The 19,109-nt window shown below is 51.4% G+C and overlaps 1 protein-coding gene across 1 annotated transcript in view; it reads right to left on the reverse strand.

The window, feature by feature from the left end:
* Window positions 1-9,310: 9,310 nt before the first annotated feature.
* KIAA1211L (KIAA1211 like) overlaps window positions 9,311-19,109 on the reverse strand; it is a 35,523-nt gene continuing 25,724 nt past the window's right edge. The window contains exons 9-11 of the mRNA XM_026035643.1: window positions 12,384-12,571; window positions 10,326-10,461; window positions 9,311-9,695 (exon numbers count right to left, since the gene is read on the reverse strand). Of these exons, the coding sequence (XP_025891428.1) occupies window positions 9,562-9,695; window positions 10,326-10,461; window positions 12,384-12,571 (458 nt within the window). The 3' untranslated portion in view covers window positions 9,311-9,561. The remainder of the gene's footprint in view (window positions 9,696-10,325; window positions 10,462-12,383; window positions 12,572-19,109) is intronic.

Raw genomic sequence — 19,109 nt, forward strand, 5'->3', positions numbered from 1 at the left:
CCGCCGGGCCGCGCGCGCCCCGCCCCCTCCCCCGCCGGCAGCCAATGGGAGCGGGGGCGTCGTGCGGCGCTGCGGCGCTCATTGGCGGAGCCGCGCGTCCCTCTCGCCGGACGCGGCTATAAAAGGGCTCAGTCTCGCGAGGCCTCTTCTAGTCGTTGCGGCGGTTGGGCGGTGTGGTGGTGCTGGGCGCTTTCATTTTTAGTTGTGCTTTATTTTTGTTAAGCCTGTCTGTGCTTGTGAGGCTGTCGTTTGGGACTCCCCTCCCCCCCGGAGGAGGCCTCGGAAACGCTTMGCAGCCTGGTATCTGYTTGTGGCGCTTCGTTTCTGAGGAGRACATGGTGGTGGTTGCTCCTMGGCTGGGGYGTTGATGGAGTGGACAAGGAAACTTGATGTTCTTGGAGAAGTTGAGTTCAGCCCATGGTGTCCTGCAGTGCCAAGCATGCAGCAGGCAGCTGTGCCCCACATGGGGCTCATGAAACCCACCTGTGAGCGCTGGTGTCCCCCAGAGCAAACAGCTTGAGTTGGCCTGCTGCTTCACAGCAGCCAAGCGATCCATCTGTGCTCCTGGCTCATCTGGATGTGGTGAGAGTGTTGGTGTGTCCCACCAACAGGAAGTCTCCTTCACGGGCTCAGGTGCCCGGGCAGGACATTGTGACTTCAGGCTCTGCAATCTCCCACCAAGGTTAAGCAGCACCTCCAGGTTGGGGCGAGATGCTCTTGGGAAAACCATGCTCTTGCTCTGCTGATTATCAACCATGTTCAGTCCTCTCCCACCTGTTCGTCATTGTCTTATGGCTCTGCCTAAAGCTGTGTGATTTAGGCAGAGCCTGTTGCAGAAATTTTTGCTCGCAGTTGAGGTTCTTGCCTTGGGTAGGGGGAGTTCCCCACCACAACTTTATAAGCAGTTGTCAAATCTCTATGTTTAAACAGTGACATTTAGGAAGTTGCCATAGTACTTTTCTGTTCTTTAACAAAAGCATGTTATAATGTTCTTGCATGTTCAGACAACTGCCAGGCAGCCCTCGGTGATTTTGCAGGGTTTCTCAAAGCTTGAGAAGAAGAGTTTGTGGCAACTCACGCTGAACACAGGAAAATGGGCTCAGGATTTGCAAGTTCTTAACACCCATTTATTTATTTATTTATTTATTTTTAATAATGAGGAGAATTTATTGTGTGTGTGTGCTTCAGTTCTCCTTTTTTTGTGAAGTGGTTTTTTTATTTTGAAAAACAATTACAATGGATATAGGCAGATACACATGCATTTATCTTCTACAGAACTTCTGTAAAGATCCCAAGAAGCTAAGAGCAGCAGAACTGCTGTTTGCCTGCAGTAAATTAGTTTTACTTAAGGATTTTTTTAATTTATTTTGTGTTGGGGGAAAAAAAACAATCTTTTTGCCTAAAAGTGTTTTTTTTTTTCCAGGAGAGATTACTCTAAAGAAATGAGTATGCTGAGATGAATTTAATGGCAGTTATTTCAAGACAACTCGCTTATTCTTCCTGCTTCTTTCAGTGATTAAAAATTTGCATCAGGAATGTTTACCAAGTGGACCTTGGCAGTATCCTTTCACCTATTAACTTTCACAAGCAATAAAGTGGTATTTCTCTGGTATTTCTCAGGCTTTCTGACTTCTTCCCCTGAAATTAGTTTCAATTAGTTTCATGGAAAGGAAGGCGAAGTTMAGGATAGAAAAAAAATCCATCACCCTTGATGATGGATTGAATCTTCAAGAAGAATCAAATGTCTTGTGGCAGGTTCTGCTGTTGGATGGGTAGGGAAATTGCACRGAGAAGGGAAAATGGGCACTTGCCAGAGGCACGTGGATGGTCCAGCTGATGCATCGCGATGTTACTCACCTTGTAAGGAGGGCAGCCCTCCTCCAGGCCAGATCTCCACAGGCTGCCTGCTCTTTCACTCTGGATCCATGGGAATATCAAGCTGAAATCTGGCTGGAGAAATTTAATTCCGAACGCTTCGCATTTAATGCAACTGTTAAGGGGTGACTGCTGTAACAGGCAAGGTGGAAGGACTTGGGAAGAAGCTGTTCTCAAACAGAGATGCTTAAACCCTACGTGTTCCTGCTTTGCCCTGTGAAAAGAAGCCCGAGGAGCCTGCTGTTCTGTACCAACAGCGTCCAATTGTAGTGTATGATTGCACTTTGGCACAGGGAAGACTTCATGCTGTGATTTTGGTTTGTTTTTATTATTTTTTGCACTATGGCCTTACCTAAATGCCAGAGTGAGGACGAAATGATCCCTGATGGTGAAAGATGCCGCGATGCTCTCATATGGGTCGCAGTAACTCCTGGCACACCGGGCGGCCTGCAGCTACAAAGCACCAAGGCTGCCACCGCTCAGTGAATTGGGAGCTYTTTTTTTTAAAATCCAAACATTTTTGTTGCTTCTTTTAGAAGAGTGACAATGCCATTTCACGGTGCTAATCCTCTAGTTTAACTGAACATTAAGGAAGATGCAAAATAAAAGGTTGAGGGCCTTGACGGTGGCCAGTGGAAGTCTCAACGGGAAGTCTTCCCATTGCGCAGATGGGAAAYGTCCATCTGGAAATTGTCTATCTGCTCCCTGGCAACTGCTGCCCATCTCGGACGGTTCCTTCCCAGGCTGACACTAACCTAGTTTAACTCAGCAAGCCGAGCTCCGCACGAGGTGGTGAACAGGGCAGGTGGGGAAGGGAAGCCCTAAAATCCCCTCGGGAGGCCTAGGTAAGCTGGTGCTTGTGTCTCCCAGGCAAGCTTGATGCTCGCTCAAATTCAGGTCTTCTTTTCATAGCCCTAACCCAAAACAAATGGGTACTTCAGCTGCAGAACTATTTTGCAAAAACAGGGCTTTTTTTTTTTTTTTTGTAATACTCTAAACTTTTAATCCATGAAGCTGCCAGTTGCATGGTTATGTATTCGTGTGTGGCTTAGCTATCACCTATTGCAGCACTAATACTCCACACACAAAAAAAAAGCATGTAGAAAATGGCATTCGTATCACAGAGGTTTAGTGCCTGGGAAGCTGCCACATTTAAGCAATATTTATCCTGGCCWTTCTGGGAGTGCATTATGAAATAATCTTGTTACATGCTGTCATGCTGCTTTTCCCCACAGACCTGCGTCTCATTCGCAAGCCAGGGGGGTTGGAGCCATGAGGAAACTTCAGGATTCCTTTCCGGTAGGCAAATTATCAGCGCACTTAAAAAAAAATAGAGGCGAGATGGCAGAGATGAAATAACTTGTCTGGGAAGCTTCCTGGGGAGGCGGGATACAACTTCCATCTGCCAATTCCTGTTGCTCTTGTCCAGCCACCCCCTCCCTGTTTCCCTTTTAATTGGGATCCCCCTGCCCTAGGATGCGGGGCCATGGGCTTGTGCATTATCCATCTTCCAAAATAAGCTCCTTTTAAATGTGTTCCTGCTATCACCTGAAGATAAACCTGGAAGCTGTGGCACTCGTTTCATTCCGACTGCTGGCAGTAGCTGAGGTCCAGTCCCTGGGCTAAGAGCCRTCAGAGACGTTTTCTATTGAACAGGCATTTCTGATAGCTCACGTGAAAGGAAACCATGGTAAGGATAAAGGGTTCCTGYTGCCAGCTCTTCTGCCACGTGCCCATATCCTGCTATTTTCTGTCCCAATTTGTAATCACAGAGAGGGCGGCGAGGACCACCCTTGGCGYGTTGCACATTATCCTAAGGAAAACACCCCGGGAGGAAGTTCCCATTCACTGACCTTGGCTGGGATGGCTGGTTGATCTGCTGAACTACGGAATCAGCAGGTGAAGGGAGGTCTGAAAATGAGGCCCTCGGTGAGTATGGGCTTCTGAAGGTGGAAAGAMACGTTGATATTTTTTTCTAGTGAAAATAAACATAATTCCAGGTAGCACTGGGAAAGAGTCTCAATCACCTTACAAAGGTGAAAATAAGGTAGTTTGAAAGGGTTTCTCAAAATCTGCAATGTTGCCGCACAGTTAGCTCGAGCACTGAGAGCTGCTGGCCCCTTGTGTAACTCTTAACTAATTTTGTGCAGAAATATTAGAATCTACAAATATTTTCTAGCTCTGCCCGCTGCAGCTGCCCGCACACGCACTGAAATCACGTGCAGCCGAGCCCCTGTTGGACTCCGCAAGGATGTGGAGGTTTGCAGAGGCCCCAGGGATGGCGGAGCCGTGCGGGCCGGTGCCTCAGCCGCCTCGGCCGGATCCGGAGCTGAGCTGCCGGCTAAAGAGCCTCCAGTTGGAAGAGACCTTCAGGATCACGGAGTCCGACCGCAAGCCCCTCCTGGACGCTGGTCTCCACGTTCCCTGGCACGGCCAGGGACTCTGCTCTCGGCTCCCTGGCTGGCAGAGCTGGGCTCTGGACGTCCCCACGCGAGAGGGCAGTGCCTGAGCCCGGCAGGAGCCTGCCAGGCCGCTGCAGCCCGAGGAGCCGGGCAYGGAAAGCTCCGGTCCCTGCTCCCTCGGGATGCAGAACCCCCAGGGGCTGTTCCCCAGCGTGGGCAGAGCTGCCTCTCCATGGACACGCTGGTGAGGCAGCCCTGGCACTCGGGCTCTGCCCTGCTCCTCTCCACGGGAACCTGCTGCTTGGGACATAACCCTCCACAGGGACCTCCCGGCGCCTTTCCCTCAGCCCCACGGCAGGGCCGGGACACCCCGATGCCAACCCCGAGTAGCCCAGTTCAGCTTGGGAAGCAGCCCGAGGCACCTGTGAGCTCCAGAGCACGGAAAAGAACCATCAGAGCCACTCTCCATTTCAAGGAGCCGAGCTCTCACTCTGCTCTCAGGAGAACATGTCATTCTTTGCCCYATCTCCACAGGAATTCAGGCTATATTAAGTCCTTCTGTTTGCCCTTAAGAGCTTTAGTGGTATCTCTTTCATTTGAGACTATCTTTCTTCCAGTTTAGGATCCCATCTCTTCCCTACAAAGCAAACCTGTAGTTAACCAAGGGGCTGTGGGAGAATGGTAGATGTCTAGGAAAACACAGACAGGACAGCAGTATCCTTCATAGCATTAAAAATAATGAGTGCTCTTCCTTCCCKTTTAGGGCTTTTTAGACCAAGGTTTTAGGAGAAGGACAAAAGAACCTCAGTCAAACAGGAACCCTCTCTTAATGTGTGTGTAGATACAGAATAACATCTACGTGGTGATGAGCTAGGCACTGCTGCAGCASCAGCAGGCAACAACAATGACAGTAATAAYTCTCCAGCAGCTCCATCCCCTATGAATGACACGGGAGATGTATTTTTGAATAATGTGTTGTGTTCCTTTCTCTACGGATTCAGGAGGAATTCCAGCTTCCCATCTCCGCATGCAATCGGTCCGTTTTCTCTCAATACTGTGCACATCCCCCCGTTAGCACGCAAAGGAGCAGCCAAAGAGCAGCACGTTGATGCCACATTTTGTAGTGAGCAGGTCCCTTTTCGGAATGACAGCGCCCGGGGCGATCCCATGTGCTGTAGGGCCGTGCGGGTGAGYGCGAATCCCGGTGCCGAGCACACGGATAGGGGGACCGGGACGCGGCGCGGGAGCCGGCACCAGGCAAAGCCATGAGCGCCGCTGGCAGCCAGCGCTCCCCGTGCAATTAATAAACCTTTCCCGAGGCCGGTGGCGCGCCAGAGGTGACAAGTTTGATAACTACAGGGGCTGTAGCACGGATACGTTGCGTGTCACGCACGCTGTTACTCCTGTCCCGGGAGGAACAAGGCGGTAACAAATCACCGTGCTGACATGGGCCGAGTCCTTGGCTTTTTAGGGCGATTACATCTCAACGCGAGGTTATAGCATTACAGCCTATGTGCAGTAACATGTTCAAAGCCGGGCCTCGGGACGACTCATCCCAAGACAAACATGCCTATGGATAATTAAACCTTAAAACTACCCAATTTCATCCCTAAGTGCTGAGTAGGGGGGAAAAAAGACAGGGATGCAGCGAAGAGGATCACCTGGGGTGCAGGTGAGCACGGAAAGCGACCGCCTCATCTCTCGTGGTGCGTTCGGACAGGGGAGAACAGAATCACAGGATCATTATTATGGTTGGAAAAGCCCTTCAAGATCATCGAGTCCAGCCATAAGTCTGTCACCCCCCTGCCTGCTAAACCATGTTCCTGAGTGCCTCATCCATGCGTGTCTCGGACACTGCCAGGGATGGTGACTCCATCTCTTCCCTGGGCAGCTGGTTTCGGGCGCCAGCAGCAGGAATGTGAGCCCAGCACTGGCCTCATCCCCTGGGACCATGGGGGTGGTCACGGGAAGAGGGTCCTCCAAGGAAATGTCCCTGCATCCTACGCATCGCCTAACCCATGCCCCGCTCCCCTGCGCTTCCCAGTTTATCCAAACCAACTTRTATTTTCCGAGCGGGATAATACTTCTCTCTGCTGCTAATTACAGCCCAACAATACCGATTCTGTGTGCARAGGAGGTCGTGCTCCAAGTATTGTTTCCCACCACCAGAATGCTGGGGTTGTTCGCATTCGCCTAGCGCTTAATTATTTAGTCAGAACATAAAAATTTGTCTTCCTCTCAAAACCATTTTTACAAAACATCTCAATAATTAAACACCACTTCATTTATTAACAACAGGGAAGATTCATAAAATACATTAGTCAGAAGCAAACAAGTAATTGCAGCTAGCTCTAGTAATGAAAATGTGCCGCTGTAGTGTAGCTTCCCCGGGCACGGTGAATACCAGCATAAGCTCCTACAAGCAACTGAGCAAAGGAGAGTTAAGAATATATGAGATTTTAGCTACTGCGTCTTGGTGAGCTCAGGGAGACAGTGCCCAAGGGCTTACAGGCTCCAGGTAAAACTCACCAGCTGCAGAGGGACACTGGACACTGGTTGTCAAATAACATACTCGGATTTGGCCAAATTAGTCTCAGTGCAGAAGCTCCACGTTTTCCTAAGTTCCTTGAGGAGCAGATCCCGAGGTTCCTATGTACGGGACCAGAAATTGCTGCCTTGGGTGCTGGAAGCAAACTTCCCAGTCTAAAATCAAGTGTTTTCATGAGCTGAACTTTTTAACCCCATGCAAGACAACCACAGAGGTTACTTGAAGGTTGTTTTATTCAGGCAGGCTGGCCTTCCTGATCCAGCTTTATACTCCAGTTGTATTTCAGCAGTGTTATGCAGGAGACCAACCTTGTGTCCTTCTACCCTCTTCAGAAGTTACCCCACTTTCAAACCTCTCTGGAGCCAGCTCCCAAGACATGCTTGTGGTTGAAAGACGCCCTTTTTGCCTTGAGGGAAGCAGATTTGGGAACTTTYTACTCGTGCAACAGGGAGAAATGGATGGGGGAGCAGCCCACATTTACCTTTCCAGGCAACCACCCCCACATCAAAAAGGGAAGTCTTTTTGAGCTTGAACCAGGATGGGGAGYGCCAAACAACCCCCTTCCTTGGTGAAGTAGGTCAAAATAAATCTGCCCACCGTGCTCTTCAGTCTGTGATCACAGGGTGAGGTAACTTGGGGCTTAACGCTCAGGGCCTGGTTCTGCTGCTTTGTTTGCAGGCAACGTGCCCGTAAAAATGATCTGTCTCCTGTGCTGAGCACCAAGAGGAAGAGCCAAGGGCTTGCTGAGGAATTGCTGTTCTTCCTGCTGAGAAGGTGGCTCCTGTTGGTCACAGCTGCTGCTGACTGAGTTCTCCTCCTGTTGTGATGCTGGGCGTTTTCCTCTGCGTTTTCCAGATGATGTAGATGATGTTTTTGAGGGATTTCCTGACAGCTAATGCGTCTCCCTCCTTAAACAGAGGGAAGGGGGAAGAAAGTGGGGAGGGATTTCTTTGAGAGACACGATTACCAGAGCATGAGTTGGGCCAAACTTGAATCTCCAGCTCGTGACTTGCACTTCATGACACAGGATTGAAGTCCTTGGGGTAGTCGCTGCACCCGTTGATGGTGTGGCCTTGTCTCAGTGCAGTCTGATACCAGCTCTTCCTTTCGTTGGCACCTGCCACRGGCAGAGTTTGCTTACAAGTAATACACGTTAAATCTAAACCTCAGAAATCAGAGCGTATCCGAGGAGGGATGAGGACTGCTTGCTAGAGTGAATGAGGAGGCATCCTTAGTAGGTCAGATCTAAGATCTGCTGCTCCGCCTCGCTCCTCTGTTAACTCCTGAGCACCTGCCTATAAAAAGAGGAGGGGTCAGGCCGAGGGAATTGGGCCAGCTGCTTTCTGGAAATTCAGGCACGATGCAGCTGCGATAATTTTGAAAATTGAGAGAATTAGAAGGAAACAGGCTGGACCTTCAGCCACAGCTCAGGCACGTTTCCTGAAAATATGGTGCTCTTTGCATGAGACAGGGAGAGGGAGCATGGCATTAACTAAAAAAAGAATACAAAAAGGGGTTTTTATATGAAAACACATTGACAAGTTTGTCTTAGCAGGGTGGCATTCGTTCTAACACAATTCCCTAGCAGGGTTTGATGCTGCCTTCTATAGTTGCAATCACATTGCTCACTGGGAAGTGATTTTGGCCAAAATCCAGAGTGATTTGGGCCCATCAACAGCAATTATTTCTCTTGCCAGTGATGCTGAAGCAGTGAAGGTGAAGAGCTTAGAAAAGCAGGAGTCTCAAACTGGTCCTGGACTCGGTCTCCTGGGCATGAGAATATTACATAAATGTAGTGAAGTACAGGGATTATTTTTAAAATGAGAATAACTGCGATTGTGTAGGGGGTGATGTTTGCAGTTGACACCCTAAGGGTGAAATTCACAGTTTTCCAACATTTCAGTTTGGCTTTCCAGTCCCTATTTTTTAACTGAATTCATAAATTGTCTATTTCTACAAATATTATGCTCCTAAATGGRAACGATGATCTCATATACAGGAAAAACATGGGGTGACCAGAGAAATTTTTGGAGGAAAGTAACAGCAGCTGCATTAGTGAGATTCCCGTTTCCCTTTGGCTTCCATTTGCATCTCCTCATCTTGCAAACACCGTGGAACCGAATTTGCTCTCACAAAAAGCTAACCAAGTGATTTATGGTCATGCATAAACGTGCATGCTTGTGCCCCATGAAACGTAACCCAAACCCAGAAGCAGGGGCAGTGTGACCAGGCTAGAGAGGCGCTCGCCTCCAGGCAGCCGCTCTAGCGCGGTACTCGCTTGGGGCTGCCCGTGAGCCCCTCGCTGCTCCAAGCAACTTCCTAAAGAGAGTGTCAGGCAATTGAAGGAATCACGATGCTAGTGCATAGTTTATAAAGRAAGAGAGGAAAAAAACCAAAGAGAAGCTTGCACCACCACCAAATGTTCAGCAAAGCTACCGCTTTGATGCAAATGTCATTAAAAGCCAAAAACGCACGAAATATCGAAAGCAGAATTTTTATTTTGCAAAGTCTCTGGCCTTAGCATCATTTAAGTAATGCATTGCCGTGGCAATCCTGATTGCTACGAAGTTGAAGGTAAACTTGGTGGCTGCACCTATTGCACACTCTCTGCACAGCTGGGCACTACAACCCTTCGCCCGCGCCAGAGGCTCTGCTCTGGGCCGAGCTGGTCTGCAGAGGTGCAAACCGAGGGGCTGGCGCASTTAGGGAAGCTGCTCTTCGCCCGGGCAGACTCTTCTATTTGATGATCTGGGGCATGTCGCTCCACGCTTGCGCCTTCTTTTTGGCGAGCTCCATCCAGGAGGGCTGCGCTGCAGCGGCCGCGCCGGCTTTCCTCACGTGGCTCCTTTCCTCCTTATCCGCCGGAGCTGCTGTGAGTAAAATAGAGGGGGGCTTGGTGTCAGTTTGCTGATTTACACTTAGCTCCTTCACTGAGAACATCCCCGGCCTTGGCCTGCGCTGTAAGTCTTCACCTTTCCCACAGAAGTCTCCTTAACGATACATTATTGAGGAACCAGCCCTTCTGCGCACCAGAGAACACGACCCGCTGTTCTAATTAATAGCTTCTGTCCCTTAACCTTACTACAAACCACACGATAATCTCCATTCTTGCCCTCTAACAGGCAGGCAGTCTGCATCGCATCTTTCTTGCTTGCTCAGAAACCCGCCTGCAAGCGGAATGCTCCTGAAGCTAATTTTGCATTCATTCTGCTTTTCACACCCGGACATTTGGGACCCGGTCCCRTGAAATCTCCTTGCATTCTTGATTCGCATTTATGTAACAGGACTTTTACTTAAATCAAAGTGGTAGAAGGAATATTCCACCAAACAAAATCCCAGACACGAGGGCTGAGAAAACAATTTGCCCTTGTTGGTTTCGAACGAGGGAGGAGATTAGGATCTCGGCCCTGCTTCTTTTCCAGCACAGCCAAGCCCGATGTCTCCTGACAAGGCTGTGAGATAAGCGCCTACATTGGTATTTAAAGCATTTGCTTTCCTACCAGGGACAGGATGAGACAGCGAGTTGCTCCTCAGCAGCAGCTCTTTCACTTCAGACTTTGTCTCTTTCCTCAGTTCTTCGGAGCAGGTTTTAGGTGCCACGTGTGAAGGTTGGCTCCAGGGCTGCCTCCCCAGTCCCTGTGCACGCAGCGGGAGACAATGCAAGGAATGCAGATGGAAAGAAAACGGCTGGAGAAACACGAGCGAAAGGAGTGGACGTTGCCACCCAAAGCCCGGGCGTGCTCTGCGCCTCCCCACCCTGCGCTCACCCGAGCCCCTTCCTTGCYCAGAGGGCCCCACAGATTCCACATTAGCATCCCCGATGCTGAACTTGGCAGATTACAGCCACCCTTCTGTATCTCACAGAATCACAGAATGTTCAAGGTTGGAAGGGACCTCTGGAGATCATCCAGTCCAGCCTTCCTGCTCCAGCAGGGACACCCAGAGCACGGGGCACAGGGCGGCATCCAGGYGGGTTTGGAAGATCTCCAGAGAAGGAGACTCCACAGCCTCCCTGGGCAGCCTGYKCCAGGGCTCTGKCACCCTCACAGGMAAGAAGTTCCTCCTCACATGCAGATGGATCTGCCTGTGTTGCAGCTTGTACCCACTGCCCCTTGTCCTGTCACTGGCCASCRCTGMRAAGAGCTTGGCGCTCTCCTCCCTACATTCTTCCTTCATGAACTTCTACATATTGGTCAGATCCCCTCTCAGCCTTCTCTCCTCTAAGCTAAACAGGCTGAACTCACTGAGTCTCTCCTCATACGAGAGATGCTCCAGTCCCTTAATCACCTTTGTTGCTCTCCACTGGACCCTCTCTAGGAGCTCCACGTCCCTCTTGTTCTGAGGAGCCCAGAACTGGGCACAATCTCATCTTATTCATAATGGCATCTGTGGGTAGATTATTATTATTATCCCCAATGCAAAGCACCTGCCAGGCCCTTTATACTCTTCTGCTAACACAGGTGGGATTTGGAAAGAGCCTCGTTCCCTCCTGTTTCCCTTCTGCCTCCTAAGCTTGTGTTTTAGAGCACTGGGGCTTGGGAGGGTTGAAGGTAAACTGGTCTCCGTTAAAAAAATAAAAAATAGGKGGGGAAATTTAGCCCATTTTCACACATTTCCATAGGAGTTCCCTTGCCACCAGCAAGGCCCGTGTGGAAGTGCCAGTGCCTGGTGCCAGGTGGGAGGAGGCGGGAGCGGGGCCGACCTCCCACTCTGCAGGCGGGAGCATCTCAGCACATCCGTCCCTCGGCCATCAGGGAAACGAAACGCAYGGCACGAAGCCCAGGAAACTCTGCTAGCCAGAATCCGGAATTTCCTACTTTCGCTCGGGAATTGTATTTTGGGATCATTTAAACGCCTGGTGTTTTAAGTGCTGTGGCACTGTTCAGCACTGCTGGGGCTTACAAGCGTGCCTAGGCATTGCATTGTGTATGATTTCTTGTTAATCTCACTGCTCCTGGTTCTCTTAAGCCCAGAATGGCTGAGGATCTTGGAATTAGCTCCTTTTCCCTGCCAGCACATGGGTGTCTGAGTTATCTGTATATAAAGAACCAGGATTTATATCTTGGCAGTTTCTGCAAGCGCAAGAAGTTATTTTTATCCTATTTCACTTCTCAAGGCTCTAAAAATTGTTACCTAGGAGCTGCTGGGACCAAGCTGTTCATTCAGGCTTGTATCAGTCAGAAGGAATGGGAGCCACATGTGCTTAGAAGAGGCAAAGCGACTGTATTTTCGTGTGCGGAGAGCTGCCTGAAATGGCACAGCCTGGCGCCCCATTTTGGTTATTTTCATGTCTATAATCACATTAGATCTGGGAAGCTTTGATTGGGCACCCAGGAAACTCCACACCCCTGGAATAGCTCCGGGATTTCGTGGCGATAGGAGCTCACTTATCTGAGCAACCAGGGGCCACGTTTGCCAGAGCAGTGTCTTTGCTGCTTAGGACTGCGCTGCTCAGGCGCCTCTCCTCACAACAGCATCTGGCAGGGATAACAGCAGTGGATCCCAGGAATACTGCAGGGATGCCATAGGGAAGCGCCACAAGCCCATGCTGCCAGTACCTCCGTCCTCTCCTTCTCCTTGTTGTGCTTTTCTTTATCTGACTTCACATCTGGAAGCRCTGGTTTTCCTCTGTTCGGCTCCGGCTCCTGGTGCGGGCCTCTCTGCTTTTGCCGGGCGATGGAAATCCAGGCCGGCTCTGCGGGAACGTCGGAGTCTCCAGTAGTCCCCGGGGAAGGCAGGCTTTGCTCTGCTGGCAGATATTTGGATACATGGTTATTTGAAAGGGAGAAGCAATTAACTTGGGCTCTCGCTTGCTCAGTGCTGCGATTTGAAGGAAGGTGATGAGGCAGGATAAATAGGAAATTTTGTTTGGACTCCAGGAAGCAAGCTTCCTGTTTCCACTACCTTAAGTCCTTAAGTTACTGTTTTAGTGGTCAATAACATCTGGTTGTTTTTTTTTTTTTCAGCTAGACCCACATGAGGGAGGTGCAAAAGCRCCCGCCAAGCTTCACTAAACTACTGCTTTGCCACAGGCTCCTCTTCTGCCCTCCCTCCATCTGCTTCACCCTCTTTTCCTTAGACACGAGCAAGGGCTGCTCCAAAGCCGGGCACAAGGGGCCTGGCGGGACAAGCAGCCCACGGGAGGAGGCACAAACCGCCTGTGTCRTCTGGACACACCAACACCACGGAAATCACCGGCTGCACCAAGGGAACAGCCTCAGCTCCCCACTGGATCCAGCCCCACGTTCCTTCTTGGTTGGCTCCCACTGCACCCAAAGTGCAGTCTGCCAACTAGGCTGGAGCCTGCAGGGCTCCAAAGAGGAAGGAGRGCAGCACAAGCCATGTGGTGGGAGCGACGCCGGGGTCCTCGGAGAAGGTGACCAGTGCTGGTCACCTGTGTCCCCAAGACAACGGGAGGCTCTTGCGGAGCAGGAGTTTAGCACCCAGGTCTGCCTGGGCAAGTGTCGCTGCGTAGTCAGCAGCCTGTGCAAGGAGCGGCAATGAGCGGGGCTCAGCCAGGAGGGGCTCATTCCCGTCAGGACCCCTGGCATGGGAAGAGCCCATTTCTGCTCTGCCACCCAGCACAGTATCCCCTGTGGTGACAGGCACTTCTGGAGGGCTTGCTCTGCTCCGTGTCCTCCCRTGCGCCTCACCACAAACAGCCTGCTTATCTGAGCATGGAAACTTCCTAATGACTAAATCAGAACAACAACAACAACCCGCACATGTTGGCCACGAGAGGAGAGCAAGACGCAGGCAGGAGGCAAGAAGGGCAAGGGGGCAGAGCAAGCGGCTTTGCCAGCTCCTGCGCTGTCCTCATGGGATCCTGTAGGTTCATCTGAGAGGAACAAGCCAGGAAGTCTCTCATAACCTTCTCCTCCTCTCCCATAGACCGTTTGGCTTCATTTTTGTCTCATTTTACAGGATGGCAGAGAATAAGGCTGGGAAAGATGTCRAGATGTCCCCAGGCCATCCTTCATCTCCACAGCAATAGCAGCTGCAAGACACTCTCTCGTAAACTGTTCCCGGACAAACRGGGCTCTCATCGGCTCTCAAAAGCCTCGGAAGACGAGACGGAGATTTTGGTCTCCCCAGACTATCCATCCTAGGAYCTGGCTGTGCTTTCCTACTAATCTTCTTCCCCCGGCTAAGCTAAATTTTCTTAGCTTCAGTTTAAACCCATAACTCCTCCAATATGTCCATTATGGACATGAACAAATTGCCCACGTGGCTCTGTTTTCTTYTCAGTACCCTTTAATGCTACTAGCTTGGCAGACTTACCCCATGTCCTTCCCCTTTCTTTAACCTTTTCTGATTAGCTGCACTCTCTAACTCGCTTTTGCTCCTCATTTTGGCCCAGATCTTCTGCACAGCCTGGTGCTCAAGGCTGGGAGGTGTTTGTTATTCGAGAGGAAACGCTGCCAGCACCAGGTGAAGAGGCYGGATGACCCCGCGTGTCCTGGTGGGGGTATCCTCGACACATCACTCGGCGTGATGACTTCTTTTTATTTTTTTGGGACTATGTGATTGTTGTTYCATATTTTTTTATGAGCTTCAGCTCTCGCCTTTCTCCTCTCCTAGTCCCCATTTCCATCTGGGAATCCGATCCTTTTTTCCAYGTATACCAGTACTTGATATTTGTAATGAAAACGTCCTTTTTTTCTGACTGCATTTCCCGTTTCTCCAGGTAACTGATCCCTGCCGGGGTGCTCTGGGGTGCCCGCGTGCTGCCCGCTGCCGTCTGCGGCCGCCGCGGGCACGCGCTGCCCCATCCAGCCCCTCACGCACGGTGCTCGGGGCCGAAGCCAAGGGGGGGCCGCACGGAGCCCTCCCCGTGCCCCTCACCACGGCGGGGCCTTCCCGCCTGCCTCCGATACCCTCCCGCTCTCCAGCCAGCCTCGCTGCCCTCTCCAGTCCCCCCACTATCGGGAACCTGCCTGGTGCCTTGACCCTCCAGCGATGCTGCTTTCTCGTCTTGGTGATTCCCAACCACCCTTTCTGTTTCCTCCCGTTTTCCCTGTCACTGCCCCGGGAGCTCTTCACACGCGTCGGCTGAACCTCCCCTCGTTCCTGCTCAGCTCCCACCAGGCAATCCCCACAAAGCGACCGCCCTGCTCGGGCCTATTGCTGGCCTGTGCTCTTACTGATCGGTTCTCCTCATGGATTCAGGATTCACCTTTCTGCTGTTTGGATGTGTATTTCCTGGCACAACAGGGCTCCCGGTCTCACTGTGCTGTGGCTGGAGGCCACTTTACAGCAACACTTTTCATAAGGCACTAACTGGAAAGGGAGACACCGGGCAGTTTGGTTCTTCCCATGGTTCTCCCCCAGGAGGAACCAGACCTCCTAGCCACACACATTTAAAGGTAGCTAATTTAGAGCCCTGTATGATCCCCTAAGAGATGGCTTCAGAATGTGCCTGCAACCGTAGCAAAAACCTCTTCATAATCATCCTGAGGGAGTCTGTTTACATCCCCACAGGCGCCACGCAGGCCAGCAGAGCGCTAACACCCACCGAGGAGCCCGAGCTGCTCTGTCCCCCCTGTCACCCTACGACTCTTCCTCTGTGTCACTGTGTTCTGCACTTGCTCCGCAGAAAGTCTTTGCCAGAGGGAGCAAGTCAGGCCAGCCAGAGAGAAGCAAGGTGCTTTCTCCAGCACAAAGCCACCAGCACCTTGCAGCACGAACCAGCTCGGTGGTCAGTACCACCTCGGTGGTCAGTACCACCTTGGCGGTCAGTCAGAGGCAGTGTGAGAGGAGCAGGGGGTGCATTCCCAGCTGGAGAAGGGGGTTTGGGAGCAGACGTGAGCGACTGCTGCAGTACAGAAGGTAACGCAGGCGCTGGGAAGGCGAAACGGACCAGCGGCTSGGGACGATCCAACGCTCCTGTGGACTTTGGAGTCCTGAGGGCCTTAGGCAGCCAGAAGTCTTGCCCAGGCCRGGCCTGCTCGCCCCTCTTGCTCGGTGAGCAAGAAGGATCACCCTGAAGGATCCTTCCCATCCTACCTCAGCTGTCACAAGGCGCTCGGGGCTCCCGCGAGTCGCCGCGTGGCAAAGGCCGGCGCCAGGGGAGGGACGGCCCAGCTGGGAGGGAGGTCGAGGTGTCCCGCGGGAGAGCCCAACGCCTGCGCCCGCGGAGCCGGCAGCCCCTGGCCCCATCAGGTGGACACGGACATGGAGCACAGCTCTCCGTGTGGRAGCGCACAGGGCGCCAAAGGCCAGGCCGGGCGGGCTCGGTCGGAGGCGGCCTGAGGCGCCGGGCCGGGAGCGCTGCTCGTGCTCCGCGTTTCAGTTCCCTTTCCTGCTTTTTACAGTCTTGAGACTTTCCTGGTTGAAGCTCAATTCTGAGCCATGCGCTTGAGCTCTTATTGCAACATTTTAAACAATACGTTACTCAGCTCGTTATAGCTACTTAAAATAATAATGATTCTTGTTGGCAGGTCATTTCTCATTSACTCATACTTTTAATCTCTTGATTGCACCCTTCATATCCTCRAAACTTTTTTGGCCTGAGGTGTTTTGAGAGAAGATCCTTCCCCTCGGAACGAAGCACAGCGATAAATCACCAAAAAACAGGAAAATACCRGGTCAGAACTTGCCAAACTGCTCCACACATAATGTCACCACTTATTAACAATAACATTTCCAGCCTGTTTGAGGTCTGCTGCTGCAGCTTGAAAGCACCCGCGGAGGCTCCCGAAGCCCTTCCTTTAAGCTCCCTCACCTGTGAGTCCCTGAGCGCACGGCGAGTGGCTGGTGCCAGCGCCAGAGCCTCCAGGCTCTCCCAGCTCCTCCAAGCCGGTCCCTGCTCGCTTCCCGCAGCCCCAGGCCAGCCCCACAGGCAGCCCCGCAAGCCACGAGAGCTGCATCCACCTTCCTGATGGCCACCCTCGGAAAGGAAGGACAAGAGCCCTTCCCTGCTGGGTCCGACAGGAGCTGGGCTGGCTGGCCAGGAACCTGTTGAGCTTTACAGGGAAAATCATCTCACAGCAGTCCTACTAACTGCACGTATCTGTTTCCTTCAAAATCTTATTAAAGCTGAATTTGTTTTTTCTTAAACACTGGAGACCTGATTTTTCAGGTGGACTTTTTCCTGCCCACAGGCCATGGAAACGAGCAGGCAAGGATGATGTTGGGATATTACATTTTAACGTGTTTCTGACTAGTTGCACGGACAATAAGCTACAACATTGATTTTTATGTACAAAAGGAGCATAAGGTTAACTTATTATTGTATATTGGTTTATACATACATACACACAAAGAGTAATCCATATGTAACTGTCTACTGACAGATACACCAGTATATTCCAGTGTGGGTAGGAGGGTGAGTAGGGGTGTATGTGTATGCCTGTCTCCATGTGTAGCATACATAGACAGCCATGGCCAGGGCATCTCAAACAGCACCCTGAGCTTTAGGGATGTTTTTTTAGAGATAGTCTCAGATACCATACCTATTTCCTTTAAACGAGAGAGTCTTTGTGTGTACAAAATATAGCACAGATGTTTTATAATATTTACATCTTCTGGTGTCTGAAAATGAACATCTTAACACCTACAAGGGCTGCAAAGAGTGGTTACTCTTCCTGTACATCTGTGCAGGGAATGGTCAGGAGCAGAATATTAGAGCCCTTGGAAAGTCGTGGCTTCACTAGCCAGCAAAGCTCACTTCTGGGTTCCCTGCATATTTTAAAAGCAAACATCCTCAGAACTAATGCAAACAAGTTGACACTGGGAGATAAAACTCCCTACATACAGCAGTGTCATCATGTTGTAACACTCGTTTTTCGTGCATATTTCAGTCCACATTGTTCCATCCTTGCTCACTAGTAAAACACCGGTTATGTTAAGCAAGGCTTTAAAAATGCATATTGGCATTTAGGGTACCCCGGCCTACATATTTGCCTCTGTTTATTAAATCACTACATGCATTTGTCTTAGCATAGGCATCCAGAGCCCTAGTTTTGGACAGAGCAATCCTAAAAAAAMCTTGGCAAACTACCTCTGATGTTTCTTTCTCCCCTAGGCTGACCTAGAAGGGATGTGACTTTTGGCTGGATGTACAACACTGCTGCGAGGAGCCTTTTAACACACGAAATCGCAATGTTACTGCTGGGAAAGAGCCAGGTCGCAAAAGAGCCGGACACAGCCTAAAAACCCAACAGCTTCTGAAAAAGAGGGAGCCTCCTTTTGAGCTATCCACAGGACAGCATTGAAGCAATGTCCTTTATGTAGAGAGAAACATTTTTCTTGTCGTTTCAAAGACTGGATTTGCTGGACAACACCCACCAGCCCCGCTCACCATTGGCATTCACCACCTCTCCCCGAGCTCCTTCCCTCTAGAAGAGGGTCCCCCTGCTAGAGCTCCCCAGTCACGGAGCTTATGAGGTCCCAACACGCGCGTTCACACTGGTGCTGCCCACAGCCCTGCTCTTGGAACAACCCGTTAGTTTGTGCTCCTGGGTTCTGCTCCTGCGGGGACACACAGAGCAAAGCATGAGCCTCATGGAACACTGGATGCTCTTTCTGCTTTTAATTCTGGCAAAGGTTTGTGCCTCGGGCAGCCGGCACAGCCTGGGCAGCCCTGCAGGACGCGCTGCGGAGAGGGGCTGCGGACACCCGCACGCCTGGGTTGCGCCAGCAGCCTTTGCTGTTAGTTCTCCAGACTCGCCGCAAGCTAAAGAATCACACAGGTTGGTTGAGGTTGGAAGGGACCTCTGGAGATCATCCAGTCCAACCCCCTGCTCCAACAGGGACACCCAGAGCACGGGGCACAGGGCGACATCCAGGCGGGTTTGGAAGATCCCCAGAGAAGRAGACTCCAYAGCCTCCCTGGGCAGCCTGTGCCAGGGCTCTGGCACCCGCATGGGAAAGAAGCTCTTCCTCACATGCAGATGGAACTGCCTGTGCTTCAACTTGTACCCAYTGCCCCTTGTCCAGTCACTGGCCACCACTGAGAAGAGCTTGGCCCCTTCCTCCCTACATGAGCTCTTCAGCTATTTACACACGTTGATCAGATCCCCTCTCAACCTTCTCTTCTCCAGGCTAAGCAGGCCCGGCTCCCTTAGTCTTTCCTCATAGGAGAGACACTCCAGTTCCTTCGCCATCCTTGCCAATGAAGCTGGCAGCAGAGGAGCCGAGCTGTTCCCGCGCGCCCACCACAGCGGCAGGGGATCCGAGTGGCTCCCGCAGGGAGCAGGGCTCCCGGCAGGGCTCCCAAGCTCGGAGGGGAGGACAGGGCAGGCTGCCAGCTGGAAGAGCGGCCRGCAAAACAAGAGAAGGAC

This window comes from Nothoprocta perdicaria, unplaced genomic scaffold, assembly GCF_003342845.1.
Source record: "Nothoprocta perdicaria isolate Ctin4 unplaced genomic scaffold, notPer1 scaffold_163, whole genome shotgun sequence".
Taxonomy (NCBI): domain Eukaryota; kingdom Metazoa; phylum Chordata; class Aves; order Tinamiformes; family Tinamidae; genus Nothoprocta; species Nothoprocta perdicaria.